The following is a 15,308-nucleotide window of genomic DNA, read 5'->3' as shown; positions in this document are numbered from 1 at the left end:
TCAGTAGATATTTACTTACTAGTGCCTGGATGTTCTGGACTTTTTAAGACTAAGTAGTAATATTAATAGTAATATTTTCTTATTTCTTCATGCTGTCTTTACACTGAAAAACATTTCTGTCATACTTTAATGAGAAGAAAGCACAGAGCCACAGACTGTACTCGTCTGTTGTACCAGTCCTGGGTTTTTTCACTCAGGCTGGTGCCCTACCACTTGACCCTGGCCTCAACTTGTGGCATTTTGGTGGTTAATTGGAGAGATAAGAGCCTCCCAACGTCCCTGCCTGGGCTGGCTTGCAGCTGATATCACCATATCTCTGCCTCCTGAGTAGCTAGGATTACAGAAGTGAGCCACCCGCGTCGGAGTCAGTAACTTCTAAAAACTTCTGTACTCCAGGTTCCCCTCCAGGTCCCGATTACAGAAGGTAACCACCAACGGGCACAAGCGCATGCGCATCAGGACCAGCAGCAGCTGCCCCGCCCCCTAGGCGCAGCCCCACCCCCCGGCCTCTTTCCGTCCCCGCCCACCGGAAGGGGCCCTGTGTTCCTGTGACACCCGTCCGGCTGGTTTCCTTCCGCCATTCAGCGCGTCCTTCCTGCTATGGCGTCCTCGCTGGTGAGGCTTCTCGGGCAGGGGTCTCGCTGCCTCGTGGCTCCGGCCGCCCCTACATTCGTCCAGCCCGTCCGTGGAGTGAAAGACTTCCGCATCGCCCTCCGCTTCCAGAAGGAGTTGGAGCGGCGGCGCCTGCTGCGCTGTCCGCCGCCACCGGTGCGCCGGTAGGAGCCCCCCCACCCCGCCGTGGGGTCCGGGAGGTCCGGGTTCCGGGTTGCGCTGGGAGGGCCGGGGGCTTCGTTTCGCGACCTGGGCCGCGCCTCCGGGGAAGAGCGCGACGCGGGCCGCGCAGCTCCGACTCTGCAGAATCTTTCTAGAGGAAAATGGAGAACAGGGGTTGGCCCGAGGGTGACCTTTCGTGAGCTGAGGGTTTGTGGGCCGCGTCTTGTAATGCCCGAGTTTTCCTTGGGCAGCGATAAGGGGGCACAGCCCTGCAGAACGGGGGGTGGGGGGGGCGTAGTTAAGTACTTGATACAACTTGCTGGTCCACTGGCTAAGTAAAAGAAAAAGAAGAACGCTTAGCTTTAGGCTTCTCCCCTCATTCGTCTTGCTGCAGTTTGAACAGAAGAAACGAGATAACCCAACATGAGGCTTGCGACTTGCTTTATTTTCCCACTTTTGTTAGAAAATATAAATAGATGCATCTCACTTGGTGCTGGTACTGGGGCTTGGATTCAGGGCCTGGGCCCTGTCCTTGCTCAAGGCTAGCTAGCGCTCAAGCCACACCTCCACTTCGGGATTTTTAGTGGTAAACGGAAGATAAGAGTCTCAAGCACTTTCCTTCCCAGGTTTTCTTCAAACTGCGATCCTCAGATCTCAGCTTTCTGAGTAGCTGGGATTACAGGTGTGAGCCACCGTTCCTGGCATCACTTTTTCAAAAAATGGTTTTATTTACAGACCGTTGAGTTTTGCATTATTTAATGCTTACAGCCAATGAAACAGTGAATATTCTTGGATGTATTTCTTTGGGGGGGGGATTTGTTAGTAATGTGAAGTTTTGAAAACTGTTTTCATACTGCCTTCCAGAAAATATGGATCCAATTTAGACTCCTAAGAGCTTTCCAGTTGGAATGCTCTTCTACTGCAGACTATGTCCTTTTCCTAATAGACAAAAAAAAAACAACAACTCATGTTTTCTTGATTATTAGAAAGCTTAATGTTTTAAGAGGAACCCCTACTGATTATTCATTATGTAGGTGTATATAATACATAGATTTGATGACTTTCAACCCGGAGTTGTGCTGCCTTTTTTTCTACGTAAAAGGGTTTTATTTGGGGTTTATCAGCTTTCATGGGGGAAAATATGCTTCAGTTTATTCTTAGAATTAAAGTTAATTTTTGTTGGGGATCCAAACCAGGGACTACTATAAATTAGGCAGATGTGCTACCACTCTCTTCCCAGCCCATGTCGGGGGCTTTTTACATATTCATAATACTTGCACTAGATTATTTAATTGCCAGTGTAAGTAGATAATTACAAAATTTAAGTCAGTGAAATGTAAAATAAACCCTGTGTGCTTACTGCTTAGTATTTCTGGCCTGAATCTGTGAGATTATAATTGATGTTCACATCTAGGTGGAAGTCATCATTCCATGGTAGATCAGAAATAAGGAATCTGAATACCAGACCTAATCTGTTAGTGGATGTTGAACCGTCACTGTAAGACAGAGGTTGGGTCAAGGGAAACTTAAATCCTACTGTAATTTAGAATGTATGAGGATTGTGGGCATTCATCTGAGTTAAGGTTTTGTATTTAGATCATTAGTGCCTGACACTAGAAAGAAACCTTTTCTCATTTCCTATATGTAACTTAATAAAATGACAAAACTGAAAAATTTTTACATGATAATAGATAACGTTCTCTTTACCATCTCTTCCTGTTTACATCTTCAGTTCAGAGAAACCCAACTGGGATTACCATGCTGAAATCCAAGCTTTCGGACACCGCTTACAGGAAACCTTTTCCTTAGATCTCCTCAAAACTGCATTCGTGAACAGCTGCTATATTAAAAGTGAAGAGGCAAAACGGCAGAAACTTGGGCTTGAGAAAGAAGCTGTGCTTCTGAATCTTAAAGATAACCAAGAACTGTATGAACGAGGCATGTCATTTTCACAAACCTGCCTCACACAATTTCTCGAAAATGAGTTCCCAGACTTGCCTGCTGAAGGCATCAAGAGTGTAGTTGACTTTCTTACTGGGGAGGAAGTCGTGTGTCATGTGGCAAGGAACCTGGCCGTGGAGCAGTTAACCCTGAGTGCAGATTTTCCAGTCCCTTCACTCGTATTGCAGCGGACTTTCTTTGCGGTGATTGGAGCCCTGCTCCAGAGCAGTGGACCTGAGAGGACTGCACTTTTCCTCAGGGTAGGTGAAAGTTAATTGCATCTGCCTGGACACGCGTGGACAGAAGAAAACATTTCTGATGCATTTAACATATCATCTTGACAGTGAATTTTTTTTTCTCCTAACAAAAATGGACCAAAAAGTTGAAGCTTTTTTAAAAAAGGATACAGCCTTAGTTATACCACTTTTCTTTTATTGAGGCCATGATCAGAAGTGAACAATAATTCTTGGTTGGGACTGCTAGAGGACCACAAGTCATGTCATCTTCAGCTGTGCATGCTTAGGGTCAAGGATAATACCTGTGTGGTAGCTAGTAGATGCTTGGTGAAAGTCAGAAGTGAGGTCAGAGGACACTGCCACGGTCTAGGCTCACAAGCAGTACTCCTGTAACAGGGTGGATGACGGATATAAATATATATTGGAAGTATGTATTCTTAGTTCCACTAAATAAAACAACAGCTTCAAGTTGGGCATGGTGGTGCATACCTGTAGTCCTGGCACTCAGGGACTGATGCAGGAGGTAGACAAATTTTCAGGCTAGTGATGTTTATATTTGTCTTAAATTTTCTATCATGTTTTTCTGTGGAAAGAAAAATGTACTTTAAGCCTGGTATCAGTAGCTCACACCTGTAATCTTAGCACTCAGGAGTTCAGATTGAGGATCATAGTTTGAAGCACCAGAAAAGCTGAAGTGGAGCCATGTCCCAACTGGTAGAGCCCTAGCCACAAGCAAAAAATAATAATAAATCTTAGTGACCTGGGCTCCGATTTCAAGCCCCAGGACCCGCACCAAAGCGAAGAAAGTACTTTTTGAGTTCTGACTTTAAGGTTCTTTGTATTTATTTGATTGTACAGATTGTTATTTTGTATGCAGGACTTCCTAATAACTCAGATGACCGGAAAGGAGCTCTTCGAGATGTGGCAGGTGGTAAATCCCATGGGAATGCTGGTGGAAGAGCTGAGGAAGAGAAATGTGTCTGCTCCGGAATCTAGACTCACTCGGCAGTCAGGAACCACCACAGCATTGCCCTTGTATTTTGTTGGCTTATTCTGGTTAGTAAAAACTCCATCTTTATTTCAGAACTTTGATTGGAAGCTGTAAAAATAAACTTCATGGTTCTTGACGAAGACCCTAGTTATTAGTAGTAAAAGATTTTTTTAAAAAATTTGCTTCTCCATAATCTATTTTCTGCTTCTTTCCTTTCTGCCACTCATAGAAGGCAAGTCATTTGTTTTGCCATTAGCAGTAACTTTCATTGACTCATTTTTTCTGTGTAAGGAAAAAAGTGTTGTTTTTTTTTTTTTTTTTGCCAGTCCTGGGCCTTGGACTCAGGGCCTGAGCACTGTCCCTGGCTTCTTCTCGCTCAAGGCTAGCACTCTGCCGCTTGAGCCACAGCACTGCTTCTGGCGGTTTTCTGTATATGTGGTGCTGGGGAATCAAACCTAGGGCCTTGTGTATCCGAGGCAGGCACTCTTGCCACTAGGCCATATCCCCAGCCCAGGAAAAAAGTTTTAACTTAACCTTAATCTACTCTGGGCAGGTTCAGCTGAGCCTCAAACTAGAGATGAAAGGGTTTAATTGTCCATCAGAATGTGCAGACGAACTCTTGTAGAGAGCTTTTAAGTTTTGTTGGGAAGAACTTGAGCTGCTTCAGATTGAGGTGTGGGGCTGGAACTCTAGCTCAGGGGGTCCTGGGTCCCATTTGCAGCAAAAACAAACACTGAATAAGATAACTAGATTGAGGTCTTGGTAAATACTTTTGTTTGTGTCACCAAGGACTTAGAGGTATAAAAGCAATGGAAAACATCATAATGGAGAAAGTAGAGAGTGCTGGAGAAGGTTCACTTTCAGTCTTGAGTGAAGTGCAAAGCAAAAACAGAGACTTTGTCTTTTTGTTTTTCCAGTTGTATTGAGGTTTAAACTCAGGGTCTTGTGCTTGCTAGGCAGATGCTTTACCACTTGAGCTTTTCATCTATCCAGAGGTGTTCTTTTTTGCTTATCTGATTGGTAAGCCTTCAAGCAGCTCATACACTACTAGTAGAAGAAAAAAAAGAGAAATATTGACAGAATTTCAAGAATCTGTAATCATTTTATGCCCTTTATGCTCTTTGATTTGATATTTCTTAAGATTATAAACACAAATTTGTGAATAAAAATATTCATTTTACCTCTTTATGTTTCATGCCTAGAACAGTTCCTGAGACAATTATTGGTAGATTGCCTATATTTTTGAACTAATAAAAAATTGCAAGTGAGTTTGGTGTCTAGTTGGGGAAAGGTTACATGCACAAGCTGGAATTGACTACAGATACCATTGATGACTTTTTAAAAGGAGCTCTTCAGAAATTCTAGAGCATTTTTTTAAAAAATAGTAATATAAGGCTGAGCACCAGTGGTACACTGGTGCTGTAATGCTAACTACTCAAATGGAGATGGGAAAGATCATGGTTTGAGAACAGCCTGCACAAATATTAAGGGAGACTCCCAACTGAATAGCTGAGCATGATAACCACTGGCAATGCCAGATAACTGAGAGGTAGAAGTAAGGACAATCTTAGCCCAGGCCAGTGCTAGCAGAAATATGAGACCTCCTTTGAAAAATAAGGGAGGCAAAATGGGCTGGTGGCAAGGTTTAAATGGTAGAGTGATTGCTTAGGAAGTGTGAGGCCCCGAGTTCAAATCCCAGTACCACCAAGAAAAAAAATTATGAAGTATTTTGGGCTGAGGACATGACTCAAGTGATAGAGTGGCTGACTAGCAAGTGCAAAAGTTCATTCCCAGTTCCATTAAAAGAAGAAACCAGCAACAACCAGCGCTTTGCCATATGTCATGTTGTTAATAGTGATTGCCATTTAATAGCTTTTTTTCTATATTTTTACATAATGATTGAAAAACGACCATTGGACTAAAGTTGATAAGTCTTCTAGACTTGAAATTCACTTGTAGGTGATTGCCTCCATTCCTGTATATGTATAGTTTTGTTGTTGTTTTTTATAAAATTTAACATTTGAGGAACCTTTGTTTCATTGAATATAATCGTTAGTTGGCTCATGCCTGTAGTCCTAGCTACTCAGAAAGCTAAGATCTGAAGGGTCCTGGTTTATCCAGTCTGGGCAGAAAAGTCCATATCTAGTTAACTATTGAAAGGCTTAGCTGGAGATGTGCCTCACGCGGTAGAACACCGGCCTACCAACCAAGCTGAGTGTTCTGGCAAAATTACCCAAACACACTTAACCGTCACAGCACTTGTTCCTTAGGAAATTCCTCTGTATGGAGTTCTACTCATGTGGCTTCATTTCTTTTCCTGAGTTTGGTTCTGGTCCTTTTAGCCTTCAGGAATGCGTATATTGAATTCACGTGACCGATGGAGCCGCTGAGCATGAAAGCTCCTGGGAGTCGCTTCTTTGAATTGTATATGGGAAGTTTTAGGTCAGGAAGTTTCTAAAACTAGTTAAATGTAGTGGAGAAGTAGCAAAGCAGGATTATAGCTACTTAATGTGCACATTTGCCTCCTTGGAGGGACATTTTTGCATTTTTAAGACAGCTCGCAATGATAATAATAAGATATCAATGCAACAGAGGAATTGGTTTTATCTGTGTGTAAGGTAACAGTGAGCCTGTTTGAGTGTTGGCTCACTGTCTCCTCGCTGCTTTGGGGAATAAATTAGAGTGCCAATTTTGAAGATACAAACCTCTTCATTTAAAACATCAAACTGCTACCTCCTTCATAGCGAAGGTTGGTGACAGACTCCAGAGGTAGTATTTCAGTAGAATCTCTCTACTGCACACTCAAAATGAAAAAAAAAAAAATCTACCTAAAATTGTTGGCAGTTTTAGGTTTTCAGAGAACCTATATACTCCACTTCTCCATGAGTAGTTACAAAACCAAACATTAATATTTCTATGCTTGTGAATTTACTCAAAAATACTGGCCCAGTAAGTTGTTTATATGTCTGTGGAAATGTGAATGTTTGTCAGCTTCCGTGTAAGATGAACTGGCAACAAAATGAGTTTAATTCCAAAGATCTCTCATGCATTGTGCTTCTGATGGGATTGTTGTGGAGGTCAGGTTAGGGCCAGGCTTTCTGTACTCCGTGTGCTGTCTCGTAAAGCGCAGTATCACTCACGATCTCTTTGCTGTCTTTCTAGTGACAAGAAGTTGCTTGCAGAAGGGCCCGGGGAGACAGTGCTCGTGGCGGAAGAAGAAGCTGCTCGTGTGGCACTTAGAAAACTCTATGGCTTCACAGAGAACAGAAGGCCCTGGGACTACTCCAAGCCCAAAGAGAACTGGAGAGCAGAGGCAGCCGGACGTGGCGCCCTGACCACTGTGTGAGCAGAGCAGAGCAGAGCAGAGCAGAGCAGCCGTGCCGGCGTGCTCCCAGACAAACATCAGCTCTTGGCTGCGTTCCTAATGTCAGTGCTGTTTTCTTAGTGTTAACTCTGTGTTCATGTGATCACGGGACTGTGCTTTGTTTTGTTTTTAATCTTTTTTTTTCAAAGTTCATTCTGGGTTGGGTTTTGTTTTTTGTTTTTACAGTTCTCCCGAGAAGTTTTCTTCTAGTCCTCAGTTTATCATTTTACATGGTTTGTACAGTTAGGTGTATATATATTTTTTTGCCCTCTGGTTTTCAGTTATAAATATATGCCACATGAAATTTGCTATAATACCAATAAAAGAGTTATTCTTTCTGTGTTACATTGCAGTTTGTGTTTACGTGGCAGGAGATTGGTGGACTTGTGCTTCTTCAGTAGAGCGTTTCACTGAGATAGTAATGTTACAACATTTCTAGAAATGCAAGGTACAGATAATTATTTTTATATGATTTCTCTAGTCTGTTCTTAGACACTTGTTTCTTTGGTTTGTGTATGGGGAGAGCAGGAGAAGGCATAGTTCAGGGGTTTGAACTCAAGGGTTTACATTTGTTAGGCAGATGCTCTACCACTTATGCCACACTGCAGCTTTCTCTCCCTTCTTAGCATTTGTTATTTTTCAGACTGAGTCTTGCTTTTGCCCCAGGCCAGTCTTAGATCACAGATCCTTCTTTGTAGCTGAGATTACAGGGCTGCACTATTACGCTCAGCATGGCAAATAAGTTTTATGCAGCAAAAAAAAAAGTTCTTGTCTATGAAAATGAAGCTGTAGTCGTTTAAAATGTTTTTGCTAATCAGAAAATAAGGTATCAATCTATTTAATCCATAATTACAATAACAGCTGCTATCTGTCAAGCACTATTGTAAGTATTACAACACATTTGATTCTGGTAGAGGGCAGATTTTAGAGTCTTCTGGCTCTTTGTCCTTTGTGTTGGCTAATCTAACCACCACAAATTTCCTTTTATTTACTTGTTGGTAACTAAGACATTTCTTTTTGCAATTATATAACCAGATTTTTTTTATTATTATAAAGATGGTGTACACAGGGGGTTACTATTTCAACTAAGAATTTTTCAAAGTTCAGGCTGCTTGTATTCATACCCCTAGGGGTTAGCCAGGAAAGCAGGGTTGAGAGCAGGTAAAGGTTGGGGTTGGGAATAGAGGAGGAAAAAATTGTTAAAACCAAACGCGTTTTGCTATGAAATATTTTTCACAGGGAGATGAAGGACCTTTAAAACCCTTTCCTGCCACATGGTTGTCCTTTCCATTTTCTTTCTAAGCTTGGAGGACTGGAGGTAGATGCAGGAAGGGGAGCCCCTGGGAGAAGGCTAGAGCTTTCCCCACCCTGAGGCAGCGTGCTGGGAGGGAAGAGAAGGCTCACACTGGATGCGCTTTTACAAAGGACTTCCGAGGGAACTCGGGTGCACAGGCTCATGCTGTAGGAATGGCACATTTGGGTCTTCAGCCTGAAAAGCAAGGCAGAGGCCACCTGGCAGGAGTTACTGCCTTGGGTAGGGACAGGCACTCTCAGTGACAGAGCTGGGCAGACAAAAGCCCTGATCTCATTCTGTTACTCACGCTGCTCTTCCTGAGATTCTTGCTGGCCCAAATCACTATCAAATCCAAGAAGGGAGAACTAAGGCCACCCGTGAATGTCAGCTGGATCCCAATGGAGAGCGCAGGAAATGGGTGTGAAGCAACAAGTGAATAAATAGCACAACTTCCATGCAAAAGCTGGGCCCCTGCTCCTGGTTAAAGGCTTGTGTTCACCCCCGGGCTCCACAGCTCTGGCCTCTTAAACTTACCTCATGCCTAGGACAAAATATTTTTGAGGCTAAGATGGGGGAATAGTGTAGTTTAAATATAGATTTATGCTAATGTCAAGAAATCTCTTCCAAACTGTTGGATTCAGCTAGTTCCATGGTCATGCCCATCGTCCAGACATAGCTCAGTCCACTGACAAACCAGAGCTACAATTGAGATGGGCTGAAAAATGGGACTTGTCCTGTGTGACAGGATGTGTAACTATCACGGGAGAAGACGGAGTGGCTTCTGGAGGGGAACATTTGAAGAAGTGTAATTGGTTGAGTTAGGTTTAATAAAATGTAAGTTCACTTAACATTTTTTGTGTGTGTTTTGATGTGTGTGTGTGTTGGTGCCAGTCCTGGTGCTAGAAGTCAAGGCCTGGGCATTCATTGTCCCTGAGCTTTTTTGTTCAAGGCTGACACTACCACTTGAGCCACAGCTCCACTTCTGGCTTTTTGGTGATTAATTGGAGATAAGTGTCTCACAGAATAGGGCTGGCAGAGTGGCTCAAGTGGTAGACTATCTGCCTAGCAAATGAGAGGCCTTGAGTTCAAATCCAAGGACTACCACTAATAAGTTAATTAAAAAAATTTCTAAAAAAGAAAGTCTCATAGACTTTTGCCCAGGTTGGCTTTGAATCAAACCATGGTCCTTAGATCTCAGCCTCTAGAATAGCTAGGATTACAGGCATGAGCCACCAGTGCCCAGTCTGTTTGTGTTAACTCCTCCAATAACCTGAACACAGAGGTGAAGGACAAAAACGCAGTAGTCAAAGTACAACTTGAATTTGTCAGCCACAGAAAGTTAATGTGATAAGCATCTCATCAGTGTAGTAGAGTCTACAATGAAAAGCACAACTATCTAGCATACTCAAAGTGTCAGCTCTACCTAGAATACTATGTTAGTTTTTATATAGGTAGACTTAAAAAAGTCTTCAGAGAATTCAGTTGCAAATTTAATGTCTCTTCCCCCCACAAGTACTGTAGAAAATGTACCCCCAAATTTCTCATGCCTAGAGCACTTTGCCTGCAAGGTGGGAGGGGACTCGACCTACTTTCCAGAGCTCTGGGAGTACCGTCTAGGTGACCTGGCTGAGTTTCTTACCCCTTCAGTCTGACTTGTCTTTGAGGGTGGTCAGAAGTTCTCATGCAGATGGGGTGGCACCAAGTGTTTCTATCCAGAATGGTTAACTTCATAATAATCTCATCTGCGTGTGAAAACTGTTCTGCCAGTTGGTAAAGGCCATAGTGACAACTAGAGAGAACCATGAAATGAAGGGGCAGAGGTGGCCCTTCAATCTCTGAAATATCTCTGCCCATTTCCAAGTAAGGTATGGGTATCCCTCCCCTCTTCCATCTATCCCTTCCCTTCATTTCTTTTATACTACATCTAGCAAGCTCCAAGAGGTAGGAAGTTGATTTGCACTGGATGTGGTAGCTACACGTGTAATCTCAGCTTGTGTGGGAGGCTGTAGATTGGAAGATCCCAGTCCAAGTAAAAACTGGAGGAAAAAAAACAAAGCAAGAACGTTTTGGAGTGTGGCTCAATTTGCAGAGCACCTGCCAAATGCTTCAATACAAGTTCAAACCCTATTAGTGCCACCAACCAACCAACCAACCTATTTGTGAGTTGGTCTTCCACTTCTATTTGGGAAATTCTCCTTCAATGCTCAATTAATGCTCAGTCTCTCCAAACTGATCTTGTTTGGAGAAAGAAAACCTTATATTTTTAAGCTTCTAAACCCTGAGTGCTTCTAGGTTGACAAAGACATTTATTGTGAAAAGCTACGTTGCAAGAGGTTCCATATTCCTTAAGGGAGAATGTGATTTCTCCACATTTCCATCTTGGGTTGTGTATGTAATTGAAAGCACTCACTAACATGGGATGTCAGGAATGTAGAAAAATTAACATACTTTTTTTTTGCAATTCCCTCTCACACAGATGGAAACTTGGAACAATTTCGGGATGACTTTAATGTCTCTTATAAGAATAAACTGACTAAATTTGATATGTGGGTGAAAGGAATATGTGAGGGACGGGGGTGTGGCGATTTGGTGTTCTGTCTTTTTGACCGATGTCTAATTCATGTTGTGAAGACAGTCCTAAAACCACAGGAACTTGGTAAGATACAAAAACACTGGTACTTAAACTTGGCTTGCCACCAGAAGGGAACATTAATTAACCATCTTATTTGAAATTCGGATCCCCTTTTCTACTTTACCTTCCTCCTTCCCAAACCCCCAAATGAAATGCCTCAAAAAGGTCCCTTGGACAAGAAGGTAACACTGAACATTTACAGACTCAGTTACATGAGCAATGTTCTTTTTATTCTCAGTGTATTTTATTATGTGAATATGGAAATGGAGAATACAATTCTCGTGTCGTATATGGCTATCAGACGGGACTAGACGTAATTCTGAATAAAAATGGAATAAATTGCTTTTCTGTTTCCAATGCAGCACTGATTTTTTACCACAAGATGGTGCCATAATCCTACAACACAGTTTGGGGTGTGCCACACCTTTGTGGGGAACACAGACAAGGTTGTTGTGTATGTGGCACAGGATTACAAGTCAGGACACTTCCAGGCCCTGTGCAGTGCTGCTATTTTATAAGTAGACATGAAGACACTCACCCACCTCCCACTCAGGGCTTCAAAAAGCCCTAAGAATTTGATATCTGGACAATTCACCTCTACTGCCAAGATCTTTACAGGGAAGAGGAAAAACAGTAAGGATACCAAAGATAAAAACCTTTACTAAAAACAGATGTGGACAGATGTTGTTCCACTGGAAGACCCTCATAGCCTTTCCTGCAGCAGCTCACTGCCGGAGACCTGCCTTCTTATGCACATTTTGGTTTCTTCCTTTCATCCGTGTTTGTTCATCTCTCCAGCTCTCGCAACTGCTGTTCTTTATGAGTCATAATGGTATCTCTTGACTTTAGGTATCAGAGCACTTGAAATCCAAGCTACTCTCCATGGACTACTGAAGAGCGATTGCTTGATTTAATCTGATAATTGCAAGCCAAGAAAGATATTTTTTCCAGGAGAAAATTCATGCAATCAGAATCCACAATCCCAAGCACGCTTACTCCTAAAAAGAAACATGTTTAGCACTTTCTGTGCTACCTGCCGACAGTCACTTGTTATTTACCTGACAGTGTTTGCTAACATCATTAACACTAATGGCGTAAGAAACTTTTTATTTCTGGGAGAAAAAAAATTGAGCAAATTTGATACATTCTTAGTCTCCCTTGCATTGCAGAAGAACTGAATTACTTGATTATTCCTTCATAAGACATCCTTTTCTAGATCTGTTGTACATTAAAATTGCAGGATGAACCCATGAGATTATTCTATTCTGGTCCTCTTTCAGAGGAACAGATGAGTCATGAGATGATTGAGAGCTAGAGAAGAATAAAGTTAGAAAAAAGTCCACCAGTTTTTTTTTTTCTTTGCTGATGTACCCTCTACATAAGCTGACATTCGCGTATTCACACCAATAGTGGGTCAGTTAAAGCCAGGAAGCATCTAAAAATGAGTCAATGAGATAAAATTAGTGAAAGAGGGCTGGGTGCCAGGGTCTCATATCTGAAGGTCTAGCTACTGAGGAGACAGATCTGTAGGACTGAAGTTTGAACCCAGCCCAGGCAGAAAAGTGTTTGAGATTCCATCTCCAATGAACCAGAAAAAAGCTGGGCAGGAGGCATGGCTCAGGTGGTAAAGGACCAGCTGGGCAAGGAAGTCTAGCAAACATAAGGCTTTAGGATTAAACCCAGGAGCTGTAAAAAATAAAGTGAAAGGTCAGCTGTCCATAGCCAGATTCACCACCTTAATAGTAATGTTCATGGAGCCCCCGACAGTTTGCTCCTAGGCCTTGGTGAAAGTTTTCTTGTCTAGGAAGGACGGACACAAAACCAGGTTGTACTTCTTTTACCTTAGTTTACATAGATTATAAACTTCAGATAGGGGATCTTAAAGCACTAAGAAACTTAGAAAAGATCTTTTCATTTTGTTACTTAATATTCAGTGACTTAATTTGCAAACAGTAACCAGTCATGTACTTGGTGTGACAAGCATCGTTATTTTGTGTGTGTGTGCTGGTACTGGGGCTTGAAATCAGGGCCTGGGTGCACTCAAGACTGGTTCTCTACCACTTGATCCCACTTCTCCTTCTGGCTTTTTGCTGGATAACTGGAGATAAGAGTATGGACTCAGTGAATTGCTGTTCCTACTCCACAACCTTACGATCATTTACAGTAAAACAACAACTACCATTATTAAAAGGCACTCCCTGCATATTTCTCTAAAGTTCTCCTGATTTTTGATATTTTTCCCAGGTCACCTGTCATAATCTCCCTAATCAAAAAGATTGAAAAGGTAAATGACACCCAGAGCCTTAAATGTACTCGAGTTGGTGGCCAGCTCTCGTATCCATCAAGCCTTAAGCAGAATACCAGTGCCAAAACAATGACTTCCCTGCTTGGTAGTTGGCTCCATTTTTCATAGGTTTACCATCTTGGTACTTCAGGGAAACAGAAGCCTGTCTCATTCTCAGACACAGTGTGGCATTTAATCTATGGTCAACTGTTGGCTCAAATATGTCTGCAGAGCAAAAGGGCCCTGCCTCAGGCCTGTCCTGGTAATCTCCATATGGTAAACATATTGCAGGCTCCCTCAGAGAAGGTTGTCAGAAATCGTATTTTGGAGATAGGGATGCAGATTCATTGACATAAATAAGTACACCAAAATATAGACATTGAGTCATACACCCATATATACATTCTTATATACATATTTTAATGGAAAAATTTCACCCTTAATCTGGAGACTGTAAACTCATTCCAAAAGCCATCTGGGAGCAGAGTGGAAGAAGGGTAAAGATGAATAACCATTGAGAGAATCAAGGGTAAAGAGAGTATACAGTCTGGGAACCTTGATATTATAATTCTCCAAGTTCTGCATGCCATTGAAGCTTTACATTTTACTAATCATTACAGATACACTCACGAAACAAAATCAGAGACTTGAAAATTTAATATGCTCAGCCAAACATGACCAGGGTATATTGAGGAGCAACCCCTGCTTGCTACAGTCAGAACAACACACCAGGGCAGCTCTGACTAAGAACATCCAGAGGTTTCTGGTTCTTTCTGGAGTCAGGAACTCAGGGACCTGTAGCTCTTGCAGCGATCACTTGCACACTTTCTTGTTGTATGTGTATCCATCCTGAGGCTTGAACTCATGGCCTAGGCACTGTTCCTGAGCTTTTTGCTTAAGGCTACAGCATTCTACCACTTGAACCACAGGCTTTAATTCTGGCTTTTTGGTGGTTTATTGGAGATAAGAGTCTCACAGACTTCCTGCCTGATTTGGCTTTAAACTGTGATCCTCTGATCCCAGCCTCCTGAATAGCTAGAATTACAAACATAAGCCACCGGTGTCTGGCATTTAAAAAAAAATCTTTAAGTGGTAGTACAAAGGAGTTTCAATTCTACGTCAGTTTGTGAGTACAATGCACCTTGAGCAGTGTCACTTCATTTATCAATTCACCTCCATCTCTCCCAACTTCATCCATTTCCTTAAACTACTGGGCTCCATTTTCACATATTTACATTAAATATTATGATGGTATTTGCCCATCCGTCCTCTCTCCATTCTTCTGCCCTTTTTCCCCTTGACCTCATCCCACCCATTAGCACACATAAATTAGTTGTTCAAAAGTGTTACACCCTTAGAATCCTCCCCTGCATATACATACTTGAATTAATGTTTATATGTATATGCAAATGACCCTGTATATGTTTTCACATAGGTTTGTAATTTAGATCTAACTTCTCCACGAGGAAAAACATATACCCTCTTGTCTGAATGACATCATTTGACTGTTTTCCTTCCATTTCTGTACATGACATCATATTCTTCTTGATAGATGAATAAAATTCCATTGTATATAAGCAGTGGAATGGTGTACAGTTTCTTGGTCCATTTGCATGCACTTTCACCCCTTCTTAAGAGTCACATCTACTCTGCGACAGAGAAAATACTTGGTGCTGATTGATTCCCCACCCCTGAGATTGCATTACTAATGGAATGTATATGCTCCTCACTTACTAGCTGGTATACACTTGTGATGATTAGTTTTAGTTGTCAACCTGGCTGGAATAAGGGA

General features: G+C 42.1%; 1 protein-coding gene across 1 annotated transcript; it reads left to right on the top strand.

The window, feature by feature from the left end:
- The first annotated feature begins 567 nt into the window (after positions 1–567).
- Positions 568–7,644, top strand: Mrpl44 (mitochondrial ribosomal protein L44). Its single transcript, XM_048344660.1, has 4 exons — positions 568–776; positions 2,507–2,975; positions 3,829–4,007; positions 7,105–7,644. Exons 1-4 carry the CDS (start codon positions 601–603, stop codon positions 7,286–7,288), a joined length of 1,008 nt encoding a protein of 335 aa, XP_048200617.1. The 5' UTR covers positions 568–600; the 3' UTR covers positions 7,289–7,644.
- Positions 7,645–15,308: the final 7,664 nt, after the last annotated feature.

Source organism: Perognathus longimembris, chromosome 4 (assembly GCF_023159225.1).
Source record: "Perognathus longimembris pacificus isolate PPM17 chromosome 4, ASM2315922v1, whole genome shotgun sequence".
NCBI lineage: Eukaryota > Metazoa > Chordata > Mammalia > Rodentia > Heteromyidae > Perognathus > Perognathus longimembris.
Note: the sequence above shows the minus strand (reverse complement) of the source record. Positions and strands in the feature narration are given on the sequence as shown.